This window comes from Mesoplodon bidens, assembly GCF_964165515.1.
Source record: "Mesoplodon bidens genome assembly, chromosome: 16".
Taxonomy (NCBI): domain Eukaryota; kingdom Metazoa; phylum Chordata; class Mammalia; order Artiodactyla; family Ziphiidae; genus Mesoplodon; species Mesoplodon bidens.
Window position 1 is genome coordinate 63168067 of NC_138173.1, and position 23954 is coordinate 63192020.

The window sequence follows — 23954 nt, forward strand, 5'->3', positions numbered from 1 at the left end:
CACTACCACTTCTGGTGAGTGTTCAGCCCTTTCCTCTTTCTCTGCTAACCTCCCCAGTCCCAGGACAAACCCAACAACCCAACATGCCAGCCCATAAAACTCATAGTTGCAGATTGAGGTGATGCTCCAGGGATGTGGAAGAACAGTGGGGAGAGGGGTTGCTTTCCCAGCAGCTGAGAGGAGGCTGCACATAGAGGACGAGGACATCTACAGTTTGGTGGCTCTGTTTTTGGAGGTGTGGGCGCCTCTTCTTTAGTGCAGGGCATCTCCCTGCACTTAAGTCCTAGGTCTTTACAGTGAGGCTTCATCTGGGGGCTACTGAGGACTGTTTGCATATTCTTTTAAAATGCAGAGGGCTGAGATAATTGAATTAGAACTGTTAGCAGTCAGGGTTAATAAATGAGACAAGACAGTGTCCATCATCTCGTCTCCCTCTTTTCTCAAAGGAAAAGGAGAGCAATTCCAAGGAGCAAAAAGGCAACACAGGTAAGTGGCTGTTCTGGGGACATTTGAACATGCATTAAGGCCATGTGAGTGAGAAAATGATAAAATGGGAGCCATGGGAGCAACACTAGAGCCCAAAGCCCTCATTTCCCTAGTGAGGAAATAATCCCAGGAAGATGACAACACTTTAAAGAGGTCACATAGCTGATTTGAGCTGGATGGAGACCAGATCCCAGGTCTCCTGAGTTCATTTGAGTGCTGAAATCGACCCTTTGGCTCAAGTCCCTACGTTGACAGTCTTAATGCAGAAAGAGCAGAGTAAAAATAGGAGCAAGCTGGGATGGCAGGCCAAAACCAGCATGATAAACTTTAATACAGGTGACCTGGATTTAGCTTCCAAAACTCAGTTGACAAGGTTTGGGTAGATCTGGTTTGGCAGAAGCTCAAATGAAGAGCCCTGGGATTTGAAATGACCACAAACTTGATGTAAGCCAATGGTAAGTCTTGGCCTAAAAACAACAGTAACACCAAGTACTGTTTCAGGTGGCACAAAAAGTGAGAAAACCAGAGCCAAGCTCAGTTCCTCAGGCCACTCCTATTAGCCTATTTAATTCTAAGACCAACCCCATGACATAAGCAATAGTATCTTGATTTGCAGATAGTAAAACAGAAGTACAAAGAGGCTGAGTAACTTGCCCAGGTTTATACAGCTAGAAAATAGTGGAGCTTGGATGATTTTTCTCCAGCATCTGCTCCTAAAAAGTTACTGAATAATCTAAGTACATTTGTGACATTGTGTTAGACCCTTAGCATATTTGAGCCTGAGGTTGTTGAAGTAGATGATTCTCAAGTTCCTAAACAGATCTGAGAGGGAATGTATCTAAAGCTTTGGTGTCACTCCATCCTGGGTCTGTTCTTTGCTAGCTGGGTGACTGGGCAAATTACTTATGCTCTTCCTGCCTAGCTTCATGAATTCTTGCATATGGCGGGGAAGGCCAACACACTGCCAGCCCCAGGGCATCCACTGACACTGCACTGCTGCATGAGTGGTATCTCCCCTGCTCCTTCAGTGCACGGTCTGCAGGGCTATGTGCAGAGATCCTACAGTGAAATGTTACTATTTCTTTCTTAAAAGGAGGGTCATGACACATGCCAGAGCAAAGGGAAAGAGGGAGCTTGACTTTGTTTCTTCTCATCTCAACAGCATAAGAAGTCTAACCATTTTCACTAAATATCCACAGAGGCAAAACCAGACGAGGTAGTGATAAATATAGATGGCCCGAAGAAGAAGAAAGACAAAATACTCAAGAAGAAACTCAAAGAAAAAGAAATCCCCAACCTGGCTGTCTTGCAGGTGTGTGGACACAGCCATCTTGGCCATGGTTAGGGTGGGAAACTCAGAAGGTGGGCGTTCTTTTAGTGCTTCAGTCAACTCCAGCATACCTTTGTCTGAATAACTTACTTTGTCTTTGTTATAATCATCGATGCAGAGTAACAAACTAACAAGCATGCAAGCCAAGACCGTGGAGCTTGCTATTTTTCTATTTTCTACATCCTCCTATTGAGAAGGGGCATAACTTAACTTGGTTAGCCTGGATGCAACAGTGTAATTTACAGTGTGTGAGTTCCCCTGGGTTCACCTCTTGGGGCTTGACATCATCATGCAGATATGTACAGACTCGAAATAGCAGGAGTTTTAACTCTTACAAAAGTCAGTTTTAGACTTCCGGGTAAGATGGCGGAAGAGTAAGACGCGGAGATCACCTTCCTCCCCACGGATACACCAGAAATACAGCTACACGTGGAACAACTCCTACAGAACACCTACTGAACGCTGGCAGAAGACCCCAGACCTCCCAAAAGGCAAGAAACTCCCCACATACCTGGGTAGGGCAAAGCGGAGAGATTCCCGCACAGAGGATCGGTGCCGAGCGGCACTCACCAGACTGAGAGGCTTGTCTGCTCGCCCGCCGGGGCGGGCGGCGCTGGAAGCTGAGGCTCGGGCTTCGGTCAGAGCGCAGGGAGAGGACTGGGGCTGGCGGCGAGAACTCAGCCTGAAGGGGGCTAATGTGCCACAGCTAGCCGGAAGGGAGTCCGGAAAAACTCTGGAGCTGCCGAAGAGGCAAGAGAGTTTTTCTTCCCTCTTGGTTTCCTGGTGCGCGAGGAGAGGGGATTAAGAGCGCTGCTTAAAGGGGCTCCACAGACGGGCGCGAGTCACGACTGAAAGCGCGGAGCCCAGTGACGGGCGTGGGGCGCTGGGGCTGCTGCTGCCGCCGCCAAGAAGCCTGTGTGCGAGCGCAGGTCACTGTCCACACCGCCCTTCCGGGAGCCTGTGCAGCCCGCCACTGTCCCGGGATCCAGGGGTGGCTTCCCTGGGAGAACGCAGGGCGCGCCTTGGGCTGGTGCAACGTCACGCCGACCTCTGCCACTGCAGGCTCGCCCCGCACTCCGTGCCCCTCCCTCCCGCCCGGCCTGAGTGAGCCAGAGTCCCCGAAGAGGCTGCTCCTTTAACCCTGTCCTGTCTGAGTGAAGAACAGATGCGCTCCGGCGACCTACATGCAGAGGCGGGGCCAAATCCAAAGCTGAGACCCAGGAGCTGTGAGAACAAAGAAGAGAAAGGGAAACCTCTCCCAGCAGCCTCAGAAGCAGCGGATTAAAGCTCCATAATCAACTTGATGTACCCTGCATCTGTGGAATACATGAATAGACAACAAATCATCCCAAATTGAGGAGCCAGGAGTCAGTGTTGTGCCTCTGAGGTGGGAGAGCCAACTTCAGGACACTGGTCCACAAGAGACCTCCCAGCTCCACATAATATCAAACGGCGAAAATCTTCCAGAGATCTCCATCTCAACACCAGCACCCAGCTTCACTCAACGACCAGCAAGCTACAGTGCTGGACACCCTATGCCAAACAACTAGCAAGACAGGAACACAACGCCACCCATTAGCAGAGAGGTGGCCTAAAATCATAAAAAGTCCGCAGACACCCCAAAACACACCACCAGACGTGGACCTGCCCACCAGGAAGACAAGATCCAGCCTCATCCACCAGAACACAGGCACTAGTCCCCTCCACCAGGAAGCCTACACAACCCACTAAACCAACCTTAGCCACTGGGGACAGACACCAAAAACAACGGGAACTACGAACCTGCAGCCTGCAAAAAGGAGACCCCAAACACAGTAACATAAGCAAAATGAGAAGACAGAAAAACACACAGCAGGAGAAGGAGCAAGATAAAAACCCACCAGACCTAACAAATGAAGAGGTAATAGGCAGTCTACCTGAAAAAGAATTCAGAATAATGATGGTAAAGATGATCCAAGATTCTATTTCCCAGATCCAAAATCTTGGAAATAGAATAGACAAAATGCAAGAAACAGTTAACAAGGACCTAGAAGAACTAAAGATGAATCAAGCATCGATTAAAAACACAATAAATGAAATAAAAAATACTCTAGATGGGATCAATAGCAGAATAACTGAGGCAGAAGAACGGATAAGTGAGGTGGAAGATAAAATAGTGGAAATAACTGCTGCAGAGCAAAATAAAGAAAAAAGAATGAAAAGAGCAGAGGACAGTCTCAGAGACCTCTGGGACAACATTAAACACACCAACATTCGAATTATAGGGGTTCCAGAAGAAGAAGAGAAAAAGAAAGGGACTGAGAAAATATTTGAAGAGATTATAGTTGAAAACTTCCCTAATATGGGAAAGGAAATAGTTAATCAAGTCCAGGAGGCACAGAGAGTCCCATACAGAATAAATCCAAGGAGAAATACGCCAAGACACATATTAATCAAACTGTCAAAAATTAAACACAAAGAAATCATATTAAAAGCAGCAAGGCAAAAACAACAAATAACACACAAGGGAATCCCCATCAGGATAACAGCTGATCTCTCAGCAGAAACTCTACAAGCCAGAAGGGAGTGGCAGGACATAATTAAAGTGATGAAGGAGAAAAACCTGCAACCAAGATTACTCTACCCAGCAAGGATCTCATTCAGATTTGATGGAGAAATTAAAACGTTTACAGACAAGCAAAAGCTGAGAGAGTTCAGCACCACCAAACCAGCTTTACAACAAATGCTAAAGGAACTTCTCTAGGCAAGAAACACAACAGAAGGAAAAGACCTACAATAACGAACCCAAAACAATTAAGAAAATGGGAATAGGAACATACATATCGATAATTACCTTAAATGTAAATGGACTAAATGCTCCCACCAAAAGACACAGATTGGCTGAATGGATACAAAAACAAGACCCATATATATGCTGTCTACAAGAGACCCACTTCAGACCTAGAGACACATACAGACTGAAAGTAAGGGGATGGAAAAAGATATTCCATGCAAATGGAAACCAAAAGAAAGCTGGAGTAGCAATTCTCATATCAGACAAAATAGACTTTAAAATAAAGACTACTAGAAGAGACAAAGAAGGACACTACATAATGATCAAGGGATCGATCCAAGAAGAAGATATAACAATTGTAAATATTTATGCACCCAACCTAGGAGCACCTCAATACATAAGGCAAATACTAACAGCCATAAAAGGAGAAATCGACAGTAACACAATCATAGTAGGGGACTTTAACACCCCACTTTCACCAATGGACAGATCATCCAAAATGAAAATAAATAAGGAAACAGAAGCTTTAAATGATACATTAAACAAGATGGACTTAATTGATATTTATAGGACATTCCATCCAAAAACAACAGAATACACATTTTACTCAAGTGCTCATGGAACATTCTCCAGGATAGATCATATCTTGGGTCACAAATCAAGCCTTGGTAAATTTAAGAAAATTGAAATTGTATCAAGTATCTTTTCCAACCACAATGCTATGAGACTAGATATCAATTACAGGAAAAGAGCTGTAAAAAATACAAACACATGGAGGCTAAACAATACACTACTTAATAACGAAGTGATCACTGAAGAAATCAAAGAGGAAATTAAAAAATACTTAGAAACAAATGACAATGGAGACACGACGACCCAAAACCTATGGGATGCAGCAAAAGCAGTTCTAAGAGGGAAGTTTATAGCAATACAATCCCACCTTAAGAAACAGGAAACATCTCGAATAAACAACCTAACCTTGCACCTAAAGCAATTAGAGAAAGAAGAACAAAAACATCCCAAAGTTAGCAGAAGGAAAGAAATCATAAAAATCAGATCAGAAATAAATGAAAAAGAAATGACGGAAACGATAGCAAAGATCAATAAAACTAAAAGCTGGTTCTTTGAGAAGATAAACAAAATTGATAAACCATTAGCCAGACTCATCAAGAAAAAAAGGGAGAAGACTCAAATCAATAGAATTAGAAATGAAAAAGGAGAAGTAACAACTGACACTGCAGAAATACAAAAGATCATGAGAGATTACTATAAGCAACTCTATGCCCATAAAATGGACAACCTGGAAGAAATGGACAAATTCTTAGAAATGCACAACCTGCCAAGACTGAATCAGGAAGAAATAGAAAATATGAACAGACCAATCACAAGCACTGAAATTGAAACTGTGATAAAAAATCTTCCAACAAACAAAAGCCCAGGACCAGATGGCTTCACAGGCGAATTCTATCAAGCATTTAGAGAAGAGCTAACACCTATCCTTCTCAAACTCTTCCAAAATATAGCAGAGGGAGGAACACTCCCAAACTCATTCTACGAGGCCACCATCACCTTGATACCAAAACCAGACAACGATGTCACAAAGAAAGAAAACTACAGGCCAATATCACTGATGAACATAGATGCAAAAATCCTCAACAAAATACTAGCAAACAGAATCCAACAGCACATTAAAAGGATCATACACCATAATCAACTGGGGTTTATTCCAGGAATGCAAGGATTCTTCAATATATGCAAATCAATCAACGTGATACACCATATTAACAAATTGAAGGAGAAAAACCATATGATCATCTCAATAGATGCAGAGCAAGCTTTCGACAAAATTCAACACCCATTTATGATAAAAAACCCTGCAGAAAGTAGGCATAGAGGGAACTTTCCTCAACATAATAAAGGCCATATATGACAACCCACAGCCAGCATCGTCCTCAATGGTGAAAAACTGAAACCATTTCCACTAAGATCAGGAACAAGACAAGGTTGCCCACTCTCACCACTCTTATTCAACATAGTTTTGGAAGTTGTAGCCACAGCAATCAGAGAAGAAAAGGAAATAAAAGGAATCCAAATCGGAAAAGAAGAAGTAAAGCTGTCACTGTTTGCAGATGACATGATACTATACATAGAGAATCCTAAAGATGCTACCAGAAAACTACTAGAGCTAATCAATGAATCTGGTAAAGTTGCAGGATACAAAATTAATGCACAGAAATCTCTGGCATTCCTATATACTAATGATGAAAAATCTGAAAGTGAAATCAAGGAAACACTCCCATTTACCATTGCAACAAAAAGAATAAAATATCTAGGAATAAACCTACCTAAGGAGACAAAAGACCTGTATGCAGAAAATTATAAGACACTGATGAAAGAAATTAAAGATGATACAAATAGATGGAGAGATGTACCATGTTCTTGGATTGGAAGAATCAACATTGTGAAAATGACTCTACTACCCAAAGCAACCTACAGATTCAATGCAATCCCTATCAAACTACTACTGGCATTTTTCACAGAACTAGAGCAAAAAATTTCACAATTTGTATGGAAACACAAAAGACCCCGAATAGCCAAAGCAATCTTGAGAACGAAAAATGGAGCTGGAGGAATCAGGCTCCCTGACTTCAGACTATACTACAAAGCTACAGTAATCAAGACAGTATGGTACTGGCACAAAAACAGAAAGATAGATCAATGGAACAGGATAGAAAGCCCAGAGATAAACCCACGCACATATGGTCACCTTATCTTTGATAAAGGAGGCAGGAATGTACAGTGGAGAAAGGACAGTCTCTTCAATAAGTGGTGCTGGGAAAACTGGATAGGGACATGTAAAAGTATGAGATTAGATCACTCCCTAACACCATACACAAAAATAAGCTCAAAATGGATTAAAGACCTAAATGTAAGGCCAGACACTATCAAACTCTTAGAGGAAAACATAGGCAGAACACTCTATGACATAAATCACAGCAAGGTCCTTTTTGACCCACCTCCTAGAGAAATGGAAATAAAGACAAAAATAAACACATGGGACCTAATGAAACTTAAAAGCTTTTGCACAGCAAAGGAAACCATAAACAAGACCAAAAGACCACCCTCAGAATGGGAGAAAATATTTGCAAATGAAGCAACTGACAAAGGATTAATCTCCAAAATTTATAAGCAGCTCATGCAGCTCAATAACAAAAAAACAAACAACCCAATCCAAAAATGGGCAGAAGACCTAAATAGACATTTCTCCACAGAAGATATACAGACTGCCAACAAACACATGAAAGGATGCTCAACATCTTTACTCATTAGAGAAATGCAAATCAAAACTACAATGAGATATCATCTCACACCAGTCAGAATGGCCATCATCAAAAAATCTAGAAACAATAAATGCTGGAGAGGGTGTGGAAAAAAGGGAACACTCTTGCACTGCTGGTGGGAATGTGAATTGGTACAGCCACTATGGAGAACGGTATGGAGGTTCCTTAAAAAACTACAAATAGAGCTACCATATGACCCAGCAATCCCACTACTGGGCATATACCCTGAGAAAACCATAATTCAAAAAGAGACATGTACCAAAATGTTCATAGCAGCCCTATTTACAATAGCCCGGAGATGGAAACAACCTAAGTGTCCATCATCGGATGAATGGGTAAAGAAGATGTGGCACATATATACAATGGAATATTACTCAGCCATAAAAAGAAATGAAATTGAGCTATTTGTAATGAGGTGGTTGGACCTAGAGTCTGTCATACAGAGTGAAGTAAGTCAGAAAAAGAAAGACAAATACTGTATGCTGACACATATATATGGAATTTAAGAAAAAAAAATGTCATGAAGAACCTAGGGGTAAGACAGGAATAAAGACACAGACCTACTAGAGAATGGACTTGAGGATATGGGGAGGGGGAAGGGTAAGCTGTGACAAAGTGAAAGAGCGGCATGGACATATATACACTACCAAACGTAAGGTAGATAGCTAGTGGGAAGCAGCCGCACAGCACAGGGAGATCGGCTCGGTACTTTGTGACCTCCTGGAGGGGTGGGATAGGGAGGGTGGGAGGGAGACGCAAAAGGGAGGGGATATGGGAACATATGTATATGTATAACTGATTAAATTTGTTATAAAGCAAAAAAAATAAAATAAAATAAAATTTAAAAAAGTCAGTTTTATCAGACCAGTCCTAACATTAGCCAGAGGCTATTAGCTAGAGGCATATTGATGGATATGAAAATTGGCATTATGAAAATTATGTACCTAGATAATGAATTTAGATAAGTAATTTTGATGGGAAATTTGAATAAGTGATTTAATTATATTACTCAATCAAAAACTCAATTCAATTTTCCATTTCTAAAATATATATATGTAATTTTCTGCTTGGAAAATTCATGTCTACATGCATTATAATAAAAACAAATATTCCATCATTTTTTATGTGTTAAGAATGAAATGTTCAATGAATAGTTTTTAATTTGAATGTCCTCAAAATATTGTAGTCTGTGTCCAACAATCAATGACATCAATTAGCTATAAAAAGCTTTGTCACATTTATACTTATATATTATATTTAAAATATTGTTGGTTTAGCTATACTTCTTGGAATTTCAAAGTTTATCAAAAAAGTTTTATAAATTTCAGAGTGGTACTTAGTTCTAGGAATGCCAAGTTAATCATATTCCTTATTTTGCTGAAGATAAATTAACAGCGCCTCTTAGATTTTTCCAAGGGGCATATACGAAGGCTGGTTTTGGAGAATCTTGGCAGTTTTCATTAAATCAATCCTGGGCTTTCCTTCCTCTGAGTACACTCTTCTCCCTTTTTCCTAAAGATATACGATGGGGATCTGGAGAGTGAATTCGACAATTTTGAAGACTGGGTGAAAACCTTTGAGTTGCTCAGAGGCAAGTCTACGGAGGATGACCATGGCCTTGACAGAGACCGAATCATAGGAAAGTTTAAGGCAGGTTCCAAGGTTAACCCTTTTATCTGGCTCTCCTGTCCATAAATGTCGGATATGACTCAATTCTGTTGGACTGTGGTATGCGATGTCTGTAAGGAAAATCCTTAATCTCTCTGCAGGCCCCTCCCTCTCTAGAACCCCACAAGACCTAGCCCCAGTCTTTCAAGGTATTTGATTTGCGGCCAGTAAAGTGGATCAGAGCTCAGTCTGTGGAATATGAGGAGGCAGAGTCCTTGCCTAAAGGGATCACTTAAGGTTACTCTGCTTTTCCCACTCCCTGCCCTACCAAACATATGATTTACACAAGCCTATCAGCTGAATGATTAAATTAACCAAACAACACAAACCCTTCATCTGGCAGACTTATGGTGTCAGCACCACAAAGCAGTAGCTGACACTTACTAAGAACCTACTGCATGCCTGGGCCCTTTATACGAAGGTGATGTGTTGGAAATCACATGGGCATTGCAGCTTGACAGTCTGGGTTTAAATCCTCATTTAGGATTTAAATCCTAACTAGCTTGTGATCTTGAGCAGTACTTGACCTCTCTGAGCCTCGGCTGCAGCATCTGAAAATAGAAATACTGGAGCCAAGATTGAATGAGATAATGGGAGAAAACACTAGCTCAGCACCCTGCATGTAAAAGGCACTCAGGATTCCATCTGATGCTCCTATTCATTTCTCACATAACAGCCCCGTGAGGAGGGTGGTACTGTACCAACACTGATTCACTGACGTACCATGAAGAAGCACAGATGCAGGAGGGTTATGTGAATGGCCTGAGGACATCCAGGGGACAAGAGTAGCACCACCCCACGTCCTGTTGGGTCTCAGGCTGTGCTCCTTTTCCCAGTGCTATGCCCTAGACATTTTGTTGGTTTTTTTTTAATTTTAAAAAACCCTCTTTATTTTGAATAATTAAGATTCACAGAAAGTTGCAAAGATGGTAGACAGAGTTCTAGTGGACCCTTCACCCAGTTTCCTCCATTGTTTACATCTTATGTAAATATCAAAGCCAGGATATCCACATTGATAGAGTGTGTATATAGTTTTATGTAATTTTTATCACATATGTAGCTTTGTGTAACCACTACCGCAAACAAGATACAGAGCTATTCCATCACCACAAAGATCTCCATCATGCTACCCCTTTATAATTATGCCCTGCTTGTGACCATCTCTATCCTCTGGCAATCACTGACTTATCCTCTATCTTTATAATTTTGTAATTGCAAGAAAGTTATATAAATGGAATCCTCCAGTATGAGACTTTTGAGATTGGCTCTTTTCACTTATATAACGTCCTTGAGATCCATCCAAGTTGTTGCATGTATCAATAATTTATTCCTCTTCATGGTTGGTTTTCAGCGGGGCATATGACTATCTTGTTTCAATGGGTAGTGCTTTGTGGTTCCAGGGCTCCTTCTGCATCTACAAAAGCCCCGAGGATTCCGGCATCAAGGACAGCAAGCAGCTGAGAATCCAGCAAGGGATTCCATCCAACCACCCCATCAAAGTCCTGATCAGGGTGTACATTGTTGCGGTGAGGCATCCTTGTTTACTCTGAGGGGTCGTCTTAATCTCCTAGAGCTGCCATAACAAAATACCTTAGACTGGGTGACATAAACAACAGATACTCATTTTCTCCAGTTCTGGAGGCTGAAAGTCCATGATCAAGGTACCATCAGAGTTGGTTTCTGGCGAGACCTTTTTTCCTGGCTTATAGATGGCCACCTTCTTGCTGTGTCCTCAAATGGCCTTTCCTGTGTGTGTGTGTGTGTGAGAGAGAGAGAGAGAGAGAGAGAGAGAGAGAGAGAGAGAAGAGGAAATCTGTTGTCTCTTTCTCTTCTTGTAAGGCCACCAGTTCTATCGGATTAGGACACCACCCTTATGACCTCATTTAACCTTAATTAGCTCCCTAAAGGCCCTATCTCCAAATACAGTCACATTAGGGGTTAGGGCTTTGACATAGGAATTTTGAGAAAACACAATTCAGTCCATAACAGAGGGTATGAAGTTTGGTTGGTAACATGGACCTTTGCTGGCTTTTCACTGAGCGAAAATATTTCCTAGGCTGAGAGGACTGCTCTGTGTAGCTTTATTTGTTCCCTGTGGTTGCCTGCTAGCTGGGCAGGAAACCAAGTAGCACTGAAGCAGGAAGCTCACAGGCAAGACAGAGGGGAGAGCCAGGGCAGAACAGGGCAGCTGCCACTGTGCAATCCCCGCCCCCCCCCCCACCTCCGGGGCTCTGCCTCTGTTCGGCTGCAGTCAGAAATTCCATTTCCAGGGTATTTCCAAGAAAAATATTATCTGCCCTAGGCTTCCCCCTTTCCAATAATGAGAGCACTAAACACTAATTGTGAAACTTTTGGCCTGATTGCCAGGAAGCTTGAGGCCAAATTTGGTGCTCAAAGCAACTGTGTGCTAGACGTTTATGGTTCATGTATTTGTTTTCATCTCCTGACCTTGGAGTTGATTTTCATAATCTTACTTGATTGTAGTCATCTTATTTTATATAAACTCTTTGCTTAAATTGCCTAAAATCTTTTTTAGAAACCGAAATGAAACATAAAACAAAGATGATTTATTCTTTAATGCCAGGGGACAACTAAACATCCCCTTTCCATCATGCAGTTCTCATGTTTCCTTTGTTATTAGCAGCAATGTCATCATGGCCATGACCACCACGTGCCAGGCATGTTCTAATCACTAAGGATATCGTGACGGAAAAAAACACAGTGCCTGCCCTCGAGGAAGTCACAGTCTAGTTGGAAAGATGAGAAGTAACTTGTAAAGTTATCCAATAAAGGATAAAGGATCCAATAAAGGATACTACAAATATCCAATAAAGGATACTTGTAGTATCCTTTATTCATTCATTCAACAAATATTGGGAAGACCCTGTCCTAAGTCCTGGAGTTAATGTAATGAACAAGACAGACAGTACAATAACTTGTAAAGCGTTATTGGCAATGCCAATAGTCTATATTAAACACCCACCCACAGGATAGTTTAGACTAATCTTTTCAAAATTTTGTTCAGGAAATCACTCATGTCTTGGGAGAGATAATTAATATGGATTCCTCTGGAAATAGATCATGTATTCAAATAAATTCTAGAAATGGTGCATATAGTAATTCATTTCCCTTCTCCAACACCTGAGATTCACAAAGCTCATTAACATATTCAAGGCTCTGAGAACTCCAGAAGCAAAGAAACCTATTTAACTGTTGAATCTTTAACAGCATTTTCAAAACTTACTGCCCACACCTACTTTTCCTCCCTACAGGAAACAGTGCAGAACTCAGGTTCTACGGGACATATTTTGGGGAACCCAGAAATAAGAGTCTGAATAGTAGGAAGGAGAGGGAGAAATCTTTTTGGCCTACAAAGACTGGAGAAGGATTATGATTATTTATTCATTTAGCAAATATCTACAGCACACTTTTATATGTATATATATGTATATGTATATATCTATATCTATACCTATATTTCTATATAGATATAGGTATAGATATAGATATTTATATACAGGTACCCTCTAGACAAAGACCAAGAATGCAGATCAGGTTCCTGCTCAGGAAACAGTGTGGAAGAAGGAGAACAGGGGCTGGAACTTGAGGACCAGCAGGTCTTGAACAAATGAAGAGTCAGAGGGTGGAAGCCCTGGGTTGTAGGTAGTAGGATAAATTATGGACAGTGTTTTTCATTGACATTTCTAGTAATGGTGATTATGTGTGGTTTGCTCTCTTACACTAAGATTTAATTAACTAAATAATAAGTTAATTTAAAAATCTCTTAATTTAATAAAGCACCAAAGAAGTAGAAAGTAATACTACTTAAATTTTGCATGGAGAAAGAAATCAAATCCCCCCACCTCTGCAATTCCATCCCCAGAAACTTACCCTTCTTATGTATATATACTCTTCTTATGCAAACACATCTCTATCTATTTACACCTGTCTACAACTACACCCAGGTATTTACTTAACGGAGTCCAGCTTCATGTATTACATGTTGATCTTCTATTTTCTTTCTTTACTTAGTAATGTACCTTGGACATTTTTCTAGATCAGTACGTATAGGTCTTTCTCATTCCTATTAGTAGCCACCTAGTGTTTTCTTGAATTAATGTAGTATCCTTTATTCATTCACTCAACAAATATTGGGAAGACCCTGTCCGAAGTCCTGGAGTTAATGTAATGAACAAGACAGACGGTATCCTTGCTCTCATGGAGATTATAACTAATTGGGGGTGGTGTGGGCATTAGGAGCGTATGAAAATAAACAACAGACAGATAAATAAGCAAGATGAATATCAGAGATAACTGCTAAATAAAGAATTAAAATTAGGGGATGTAATCAACTATACTTCAGTAAAAAAAAAAAAAAATTGGGCAACGTGGTGACAAGAGTAAATGGGGAAGGGACAATTTTGGATGGAAACCAGGATCTTGACCACTAGACCATGGGGCCAGCAGGGGAGGGACAATTTTGGATGGAGTTTCTCCCTAAGTAATTGACATATAGGTTGTTCACAATTTTTAGCTATTAAACAACGTTCCAATGAACAACTTTGAAAACATAGCTTTGTGTGCTTATACCCTTCTGTCTGTAGGACAGAGTCCTAAAAATGAGATTGTTTCTTATCCAGCTCTCATCTCCGCAGTTTCTCCATCTTCTCCATGTCCTTCCTCACCAGCTCCCTACCCTGGTCCTCCCTGACGGAAACAGATCGTTACTCAGCTGACCAACGCTAAATGCAAGACTGACGGGGTCATGGATTCAGAGTCCACTATTTCTGGGAGGAGGCTTTAGGTCTACCCCATAATTTTACGTATTAATCTCAGAGAGATGACATGTTTTGCCCAAGATCACATGACTACCTAGAACTGGAACTCAAAATTCATGCCTTCTGCTTCCTGGTCCAGCAGATTCCTCATTACTCTGTGCCAAGGGCTGCTTTCCACTGGGGAGACAACTCCAGAGAAAGTAGGACTTGGGCAAAGCTGATAACTTTTCTTTTAACAGCAGAGTAGAGAGGCTAAAACAGTGGTTCTTAACTTTAGCTGCACACTAGAATCATCTAGGGAGCTTCTAAAGATCCCCAAGTCCAGGGCCAATTTAATCAGAATATCTGGGAATAGACCTCAGGCATCAGAATTTTTTAAAACTCCCAGGTGATCCCGGTGCCAGCCAGTGTTGAGAACCACTGGACCAAAGGGATTTTTTTCTCTTCTCCAGGCATTTAATCTTAGTCCAGCGGATCCAGATGGCAAATCGGATCCCTACATTGTGGTCAAGCTTGGCACAACTGAAATCAAAGACCGGGACAAATACATCCCTAAACAACTGAACCCAGTATTTGGAAGGTCAGTGGCCATCTGGGTCTCATTGCATTGTCCTCTCTGCATTTGTTCTTATGGTGCTTCTGTAGGGTGTTTGGTGTGGATACGTGTGTGGGTCTGAGTAAACAGTGCAGGAGATTAAATGCCGACTCCTGCCCAGGATAACAGCCAATCAAGCCTCTCTTCGTGGAGAAGGGCTGAATTCTTTCCTTGGTCCCTTCAGCAGCTTGGTTCTGCATGGTCTTCATGGCCATGGTTTTCCAATAATGATTTTCCCAGATCTCAAATTTAAGACACCACTTGAACAGTCACCAGATTCAGCCTCCTGCCTTGGAGAGAGTTCCTTTTTACAAACAAGATAACCAAGGCCCAGAGAGGTTTAGAAACTTGTTCAAGTTCACACGGCTCATAAGTAGAAGAGAAGGGGCCAGATGTTTGGTCTTTTGTCTTCTCCCAAAGAGATTTTTCCATCATATCATCTTGCAGTTCATTTGAGGTGACCCCTGCAGTCAAAAAGTGGAACTGCACCCCGCCTGCGTTTTGTTTTCCTGCAAAGTGTTTACAATGCATCGCACCTGTGTTATGTTTAGGTGAAACAGGCATTCTCCAGTTCACAGCACCCCTACCACCCCATTTATCTTCTAAAAGGGGATGTCACACATTTATGTGCCCTGCTTGGGTTTGTGCTCTTGACTGCCAGTAACTCTGGAGTCAAGCAGACCTGGGTTTCACTCTGCCACATACAGGCTGAGTAACTTTATGCAGACAGCTTAACCTCTCTGGTCCTAGTTTTTCTCATCTGTAAAGCAATAGCAGTGATACTTGACTCTCAGATGCCTTTAGAAGATTAAATATGACAAGCACCTAGCATGTTGTCTATGATAGTGCATGGTAGCTACTCAAAACTCATTCGCTTCCTTCCGCTCCCCCTTGAAAATCATTTTAGCAATGCACACATCTTACGTGTATTTAATGTCTTTTTTTCCGGAGTAACAAGGAGCATGGGATGAAATCTTTATCCACCTCATTTAAATTCATTTACACACTTGTGATCGCTTTGGACCCTCTGACATTTGATCAGCACCAGCCTCTTACATTTTATTGCTCCCAAGGAAATCAGGCAATAAACAATCTTGCCTGTTCAGATGAAAGAGATGGATTAAAAAGACATGCTGGGGAAACTTACCCTTGCTTCCCTGATAGGGAGATGACCTTTATCATTACCTGCTGTTTACGTAACCGGCACTTCATTTTGTCAAGTGCTTTGCAGTCACGGTTTATGAGCTGCTCTCACCACAGTGCCATGAATTAGACTGGTTTTATAACCTCCGTTTATGGCTGTGGTAAACAAAAGAAGAGGATGGTGGAATAGTCCCTCCTGCCTATGGCATTTCAGAGCCTCTTCCAGAAGCCCTCCAGGTGTGGATGCTTTGTTGGATGTATATTTAATTGTTACTCAGGGGCAGACATTGTTGGCTCAATCTGTGTTCCAGCAGGGAGAGTGGAGGGCTCTCATCCCCGACCTGGGGTCTGGGGAATTCCCCTTTGAGACCTCCCCATAGGAGGATGTCACAGGCTCCACCCCTGATGCCCTGGCCCCTGGTCTGCTTTACTTTTCTTCATAACCTGTGACATGAATTGGTGTGTTTATGTGTTTATGTCTGTCTCCCATCTCCCTGCTAGAATGTAAGCTCCATTTGTGCAGGGACTTGGTCTAGTCTGTTCAATGCTGCATCCCCAGCACCTAGGACAGGGTGTGGCACAGAGCAGATGCTCTTTAAATATTTGTAGAATGAACAAATGAACAAACAGATTGACAAACAACCCTTCAGGCAGTTTTCAGTGGGATTTCATGGAACCCCATCATCCTGAGGGGCTACATATCTGAAGAGTTGGTCGTTCCTCATTTTCTTAATAACCACAGTGCCTGGCACATAATGGATATCTCATAAATGTCAAATGAACAAGTGATCAATAAAAGAATGAATGAATGGGCAAAGAAACAGTGAGATATCTTTGCTCTGAAGCTTTCGGTACTGAATGTTTCTCCAAGGCTCAGTTTTCACCCATTTCAGGATGCATTCTCTTTTCTCACACCAATGCTGTTTCTAGGGATCCTATCTCAATGACACACACACGTTGGTATAAGCCTAGTTTATCCCCGAATGACTGGAAGCCCAACCATGGTGAGCTGTTTTTGGTAGTTTTTCTAAGGCAGCGCTAATGACAATTCAGGAGAGGTGACCCCGTGAGCACATAGCACACAACTGTGGGAGATGGACCAGAACAGTTGAGCCTTCTGTCCTCTGTCATGGTTGCCAGGGGCAGTGAAGCACTTAATAAGTCCTTCCTTGGCGGCAGCAGCTTGGTGATGGCCAAGCTCAGAGGTGGCTGGGGGCTTTCAGTTACAGGCACTGGAGCTGTCCAGCATCTCTGCTTTTTACTCTCTGGGAGGGCTAATTGGCTCCAGGCTGTGCTGTGATTGCTGTCTCTACCAACCTGGAGAGTGAGAGTCAGGGCTAAGTGGACCTGACCATGACGGCAGCAGCCCAGACAGGAGTGAGGACAGGCAGGAAAATAATGGGTCCTCTATTCTCCCCTCCTCTGCACATCCTCTCTGTCCCTTGTTCCCAGACCAGCCTCCCCACCTTGTCCCAGGGCAGACAGAAACAGGAACAACTGGAGAAACACTGGTGTATCCTTGATTTTGTTTTCAAGAACACATTTCCCTAAAATGCAGGCTTTCACTCCCAATTTAATTCTTAATTATCTTCTCTAACGCTTAGTAGCACGGATAATGCATTGTCACGGGAAATCCGACAGCATTGCTATTCCTTTCAACACTGCATTGGGGTGAGATTGTGGAAAGAGGACGGTACCAGGAGTTAGGAAACTGGTACTTATCCCAGTTTGACCTGATTTATGATCCTAGGCAAGTCCCTTGTGTTCTCTGGATTTCAGTTTCCTTATCTGTAAAATGAAGCGATTGGATATGGTGATTTCTGAGATCCCTTACAGTTCAAGGAAACATTTATTGTGTCTCCTCTCTGCAGGTGAAGTGCAGCCTCCAGTAATGTGGAGATGAAGAGGGCAGGTCTCTGTTCTCAAGGGGCTCAGAATAATCTTGTAGAGACAGCATTCCAGTCCTGCAAGTCTATGTTCTAATGATTTTCCATTGTCAATAGGATTTTCATTTCAAATAAACCCAGCTGGTATTCCCTGATGAAGCAACAATGGAGGAGAAAGGGAATGGTAAATTATTGGGTACCAGGTTGAATGCCTGGAAGTAAAATCTGTGTTTATACAAACACTATCACATTTAACCACTCTGCTATATTATAAAGAAGACATATTTATCCCCATTTACACATGAAGAGGCTGAGAGGGATGAAATAACTTTCCCAACGTATTACAACCGGGAAGTGGCTGATTCAAAATCCAGATTAGAAATCAGTCCTGTTTGAGACCAAAATCTAAGACTTTCCTCTCCCTCTTGCTGTCACCCTAGTTGAAGACTGCAAGGCATGGCCCACAAAAGAGGAGATGATCGGCTACTGGAAAACTGACAAAAGAGTTGGAAATTGGTTGCATCTCAATGAAAAATTAAACCACATAAACACCCATTAAGTAGTAACTGGGTTGCTGAGTGTTTAGTGAGTTCATATGGACTGTATGTAGGTGGGCTAAAGGTGAAGCAGGGAAAAGTTCTCTGTATCACCAAATGCTGTTGATTCCTAAACCCTCCGCTTGGATGGCAGGTCATTTGAGATCCAGGCCACATTCCCAAAGGAGTCCTTGCTGTCTGTGCTGATCTATGACCACGACATGATCGGGATGGATGACCTCATTGGTGAGACGAGGATTGACCTGGAGAACCGCTTCTACAGCAAACACCGAGCCATCTGTGGCTTGCAGAATCAATATGAGATGTAAGTTATTCCTCCCATGGAGACACTCTTGGTGTTCTGAGGCTGCTGCCCATGCGCTGGGAAGGCCAGCCAAGGCCCAGATTTAATATCTCAGATGTGCTCCATGTCAGCAGGGCTGGTTCGGGGAAACTGCTCACTGCACTTGAGGGTACTTGGGGCTGGGGAAGCAAAACTGATTTAGAACCCAGGGCAGGTTCTTCAGGAGTCAAGAGCTGAATTGTATTTGTTCATTCGATCAGCTGGGCCTGGTGGACAAAGTTCCCAGTGGAGAATGATGCTAGAAGAATGACTAACATAATACAAATGCCAATATCCTAGTTAATTACAACAAACACTCAGGAGTGCTTACAATATACCACGCGCTTCACATGGAGTATCTCATTCAATTCTCTCAAAACCCATTAAAGTGTTATCCCCATCTTACACATGTGGGAAAAGTGGGTCCAACTCTCACGCTTTACAAAGATTTTTGAATTCTGATTAATTTTAAAATATAAATTATCAGCTTTATTTTTACTTTTATTAAGGCTTTTAAAATAACATTTATTTCTTAAAAGCTAACGTGCACAATAGGAAACCAAAAACACAAGAAGCAAAAAACAAGGTCATGCATAATCACAAGCAGTTTACCATTTGATGTGTCCTTCTAGGTCTTGTTTTTGTATCTACACAACCAAGCGTCCATTTTTATGTAATTAAGATCATACAGTTATGTATCATGCTTTTTCACACACCATGAATATTTACTATTTCAAAGTCCCAAAGCTATGAGTATTTTAATAACCAATAATACACTACACCAACTCAACCTGGAAGGAAAAAATGTAATCCTGCCTTTCTTGGTGACAAAAATTTCATAAAAGACAAAAATAGCAGCAGGCCTCTAAATAAAGATATTGGCTGAGTTACGATCAAAATACTACATTCCCTTAATGTTCAATTAAAAATGAGACATAGAGCAACAGAGACCAGCTTTATTTTTTAAAGTATGATATATTTAATATCTTAAAAAGAAAACTCTTACAAATATCAGCTAGGAAAATATAAAAACATCCATTAGATTTCCATGGTATAATTTAGAAATATTTCTTCTGAATATAAAGTAATATATAGTCCCTGTAGAAAATTTAGGACATATGGAAAGTATAAAATGATGCTCAAGTTATTTTATCCAGAGATAAAATTTACATTAAAACATTTGTATGTATTTCCTTTTAGTATTTTTTTCTATGCTATTTCCCCCAAAGTTGGACTCATACTATCCATGCAATTTTGTAAGCTTCTTGTTGGACTTATACCCTTATAAGCATTTTATGATGTCATTAAATATTCTTCAAAGTCATTATTTTAATAGTGGTGTTCCATTATATAAATTTGCTATAAAATGATATATAACCAATTTCCCTTCCTGAATTTCAGGGCATTTATATTTTTCTTTCTTATTCCATTAGAAATATTGCTGCCATGCACATTCCCATACAAAAGCCATTGCAAACCTTTCTGATAATTCATTCAGTGTTCATCCATAGATATGGATTTATTCCATTAAAAGGAATGCACACTTTAAAGACTTTTAATATATATGTCCAAATGGCTCTCCAGAAGGGTTGGACCAATTTACACTCTCATTAACACAGTCTGAGCATCTATTTCCTCCATGGCATGATTTTTCAGACAAGTCTCTACTGCTGGCCTGTTCTTCTCTGAGCCTAGAAGGCCGGTTCAGTTTTGGGACTGTAGTGAATTTATAAGCCTCCTGCTGTATTTACATCATTCTCAAGTACCTGAGAGGGTACCATTCAGATAGTGATTAGCTGTGCTCACTCTGAAGTCGGTAAAGGAAGCCACAAGCAAACATGGTGGATCTTTTGTTCAGGAGAATTTCCTGACAGTGGAACTAGCAGGGACCAGAATAATTTAGTCAGGGAAGTTGTTCTCTGAAGTTTTAAAAATAAACAAGAGCACTTATTTCTGGGGAGGCCTATGTATGGCTCTGGGGGTGGCTTGGAATCTTTTCAGGATCCTCATATCTCTGGCCCAGTGTAGGAAAACTGCGTTATAGCCATGTTTTGGTTTATTTCAATGCTTAAACAAGTTAAATTCTGATGAATCCCGCATCCCAGGGAGCAAAGAAATCCAAGCTTATCTTGGTCACGGTTCCTAGGGAGCATCTCATTACAAGTTAATAATTTTTAACCAAACAGCTAGTTTTTAAGGGAAGAAGGGGTTGAAAAGATTTAGAAACTCACCACTAGGAAATAACTGATTAGAGAAATGGCACATCAAGACTTCCTGCCTGTGACACGAGTCTACAATATGATTTTGGCGGAGGAGGAGAAGGGAGGAAAGAAGCAGAGAAATTGGAAGGATGAGCTAGGCTTTCCTCTTAGAATAAGTAGCAGCCAAATAGCTATTCTGCTAGGGACAGAACAAACTAAACAAAAATTACCTGCAAAGAAATCCACAGAGACAGAAAGCAGATTGGTGACTGCCAGAGGCTGGGTGGGGTAGGGGCAGTGAGGCGTAATTGCTTAATGGGTAGAGGGTTTTCTTTCGGGGTGATGACAATTTTTTTGAACTAGATAGAGGTGGTGGTTGCACAACATTGTGAAAGTACTAAATGCCACCAAATTGGTCAACTTTATAATGGTCAATTTTGTTATGTGAATTTCACTTCAGATTTTTTTTTAAGGATGCATTTCTTTAAAGAAAGTATCCAAAACTACCTGGAAAGAATGTTTATGTCAAGCTGCTCAGAAGTTCTGCCTTTTGTACAAGCATACATATGCAGAGGTATTGACCAGAAAAGAGAGAAGATGATAAAACGAAAACACTAGCCCCAAGCATGTAGAAGGTCAAGTTAAATCTGAAGGATTAACACAGATCATACTTAGGTGGTCCTTTTTACCGGCACCTCAGATGTGGCTCCCGGGGAGGCTGGACCTCACCCTCCATCACTCCTCCACTTTTCAGAGAAGGATACAATGCCTGGAGAGACACATCCAAACCCACCGAAATCCTCACCAAGCTCTGCAAAGACAACAAGCTGGATGGCCCCTACTTTTGCCCTGGGAAAATACAGATAGGAAACCAGGTCTTTTCTGGAAAAACAGTCTTCACCGAGGAGGACACAGGTAACTCCCCCAATGTATCCCGCTGACATGGCTCTTCTTTTGAAAAGCCTGCTTTCAGTGGTATTGGTGACTGAAGATAATGCTCATTTATTGTAAAATTAATGCATGCTCACAGTAGAAAATATGGAAAAGTAAGGAGGAGGATGAAAATCACTCTTAATCCCCAAATTCAGAGATAACCATGGTGCGTGCTGGTATATTTCTTTACAGAAATATAAATTTTGCACAGTGTGTGTGCAAAATGGCACATTTTTACATAATTTTAAATGTACCATATCTGTAGTTTTATACTCTGCCTTTTCTATTTCCAATAGATTATGACAATTCTCTTCTTTGAAACAATCCTTGATAGTATTCTATTGTATGGCTGTGACATTTATTTCCATTGTGTCCATTTTTGTAGTGACACTTAATGCTACCACAAACATCCTTATACATATTTTTGCGTATTTCTGATGTGTCTACAGTATATATCATATAAGTAGAATTGTGTCAGAAGATAAATACCTTAAAATTAATATTACATAAAATAAATAATTGGACACAAGTCAAATTACCCCCATAAGTGTTATACCAACATATCTCCTGTTTCAACACCAAGAAACAGATTTTTCCATATGAGCAACATAGGACATACCAGGAAGATCCCAGAGAGCCTTTCATAAATTTAGGATAAGAAAAAAAAGCCACCTTTACTTTAAGGATATAGAACAATTTCTGTACTGTCACACCTGTCCACTGATGCTTAAACATTACCTATATAGGGCTTCCCTGGTGGCACAGTGGTTGAGAGTCCGCCTGCCGATGCAGGGGACACGGGTTCGTGCCCCGGTCCGGGAAGATCCCACATGCCGCAGAGCGGCTGGGCCCATGAGCCGTGGCCACTGAGCCTGTGCGTCCGGAGCCTGTGCTCCGCAACGGGAGAGGCCACAACAGTGAGAGGCCCGCGTACCGCAAAAAAAAAAAAAAAAAATTACCTATATATGGTGCAGTGCTCCTGATGCAAAAAGCCCGATTAAGTACACGCTACAAGGTGTTTTGACACTATGTTGATCCCACCACTTCAATGCCAAGATTTCTTTTTACCTTGTTGTTTTGGCCCCAAGAACTTCTTAGAGGTTCATGCATGCAGAGTTATTGACATTTAGTGTATTAATGATATTGATGAATTTCTGTGAGAAAAATACTTTTTCATAATATACTCTATTAAGTCACTTTAGTCCCTTGGTCACTATTCTACATTTCATGATTAAACAATTTACTTGCCCACCAAAACTCTGAAATTATATTCATTAAGATCAGTTCTTGACTGAGTAAACTTTTTGACAAAGATTTAATTCATTGATTACTTGTTCATCCCTATTGACTTTTACTGATTGTAATGACTGCTGTTGGGAGATGTTTTTGGTTAAACTTGGTTCAACTTTCCTATGTCGAATTTGGCCATTCTAAACTTTGTTCAAGAAGATTTTATTCTTTCAACAATTTTTGTCTTATTTTGTGAGTATTATTTCTACTGGCAGTTTTTGTCATGAATTACCTTTTTTGGTAAAACGATAGATCAGAGAATCTTTTCTGGAGTAAGTGTTGGTAGACGAGAGATCCCAAGCAATAATGAGAAAAGTCAAAAGACATCCATGAGCACATATTGTGCCTCTTTCACCACATTGCGTAGGGTCACACTGGTTCTCCAAGCCCTCTCCCACTATGGTGTTAGCAAACAGTTTTATGTCTCCAGGAAACATACCCTCTCTAGTCCCTTGAAGCCACGTTTGTGATTCATAGACTCTGAAGGAGTCTGATTCAAGGGGTGAAGGGAGTCCTGTACTCCAAGACTCTGACTGTGCTCTGGACCTTTTGGTCAGCCCATCTCATTTCCCACTCTCTTAACTTTCTTTTAATGAATTTTTTTTAAACTGAAGCATCGTTGATTTACAATGATGAGCAAATCTCTGCTGT

At 41.3% G+C, this 23954-nt stretch overlaps 1 protein-coding gene across 1 annotated transcript in view; it reads left to right on the forward strand.

The window, feature by feature from the left end:
- Positions 1 to 23954, forward strand: part of FER1L6 (fer-1 like family member 6) — a gene marked incomplete at its 5' end in the record, with an annotated part of 170748 nt that overhangs the window by 127386 nt on the left and 19408 nt on the right. The window contains 7 exons of the mRNA XM_081214331.1: positions 447 to 486; positions 1686 to 1798; positions 9449 to 9580; positions 10999 to 11124; positions 14829 to 14956; positions 18691 to 18861; positions 21835 to 21995. Of these exons, the coding sequence (XP_081070457.1) occupies positions 447 to 486; positions 1686 to 1798; positions 9449 to 9580; positions 10999 to 11124; positions 14829 to 14956; positions 18691 to 18861; positions 21835 to 21995 (871 nt within the window). The remainder of the gene's footprint in view (positions 1 to 446; positions 487 to 1685; positions 1799 to 9448; positions 9581 to 10998; positions 11125 to 14828; positions 14957 to 18690; positions 18862 to 21834; positions 21996 to 23954) is intronic.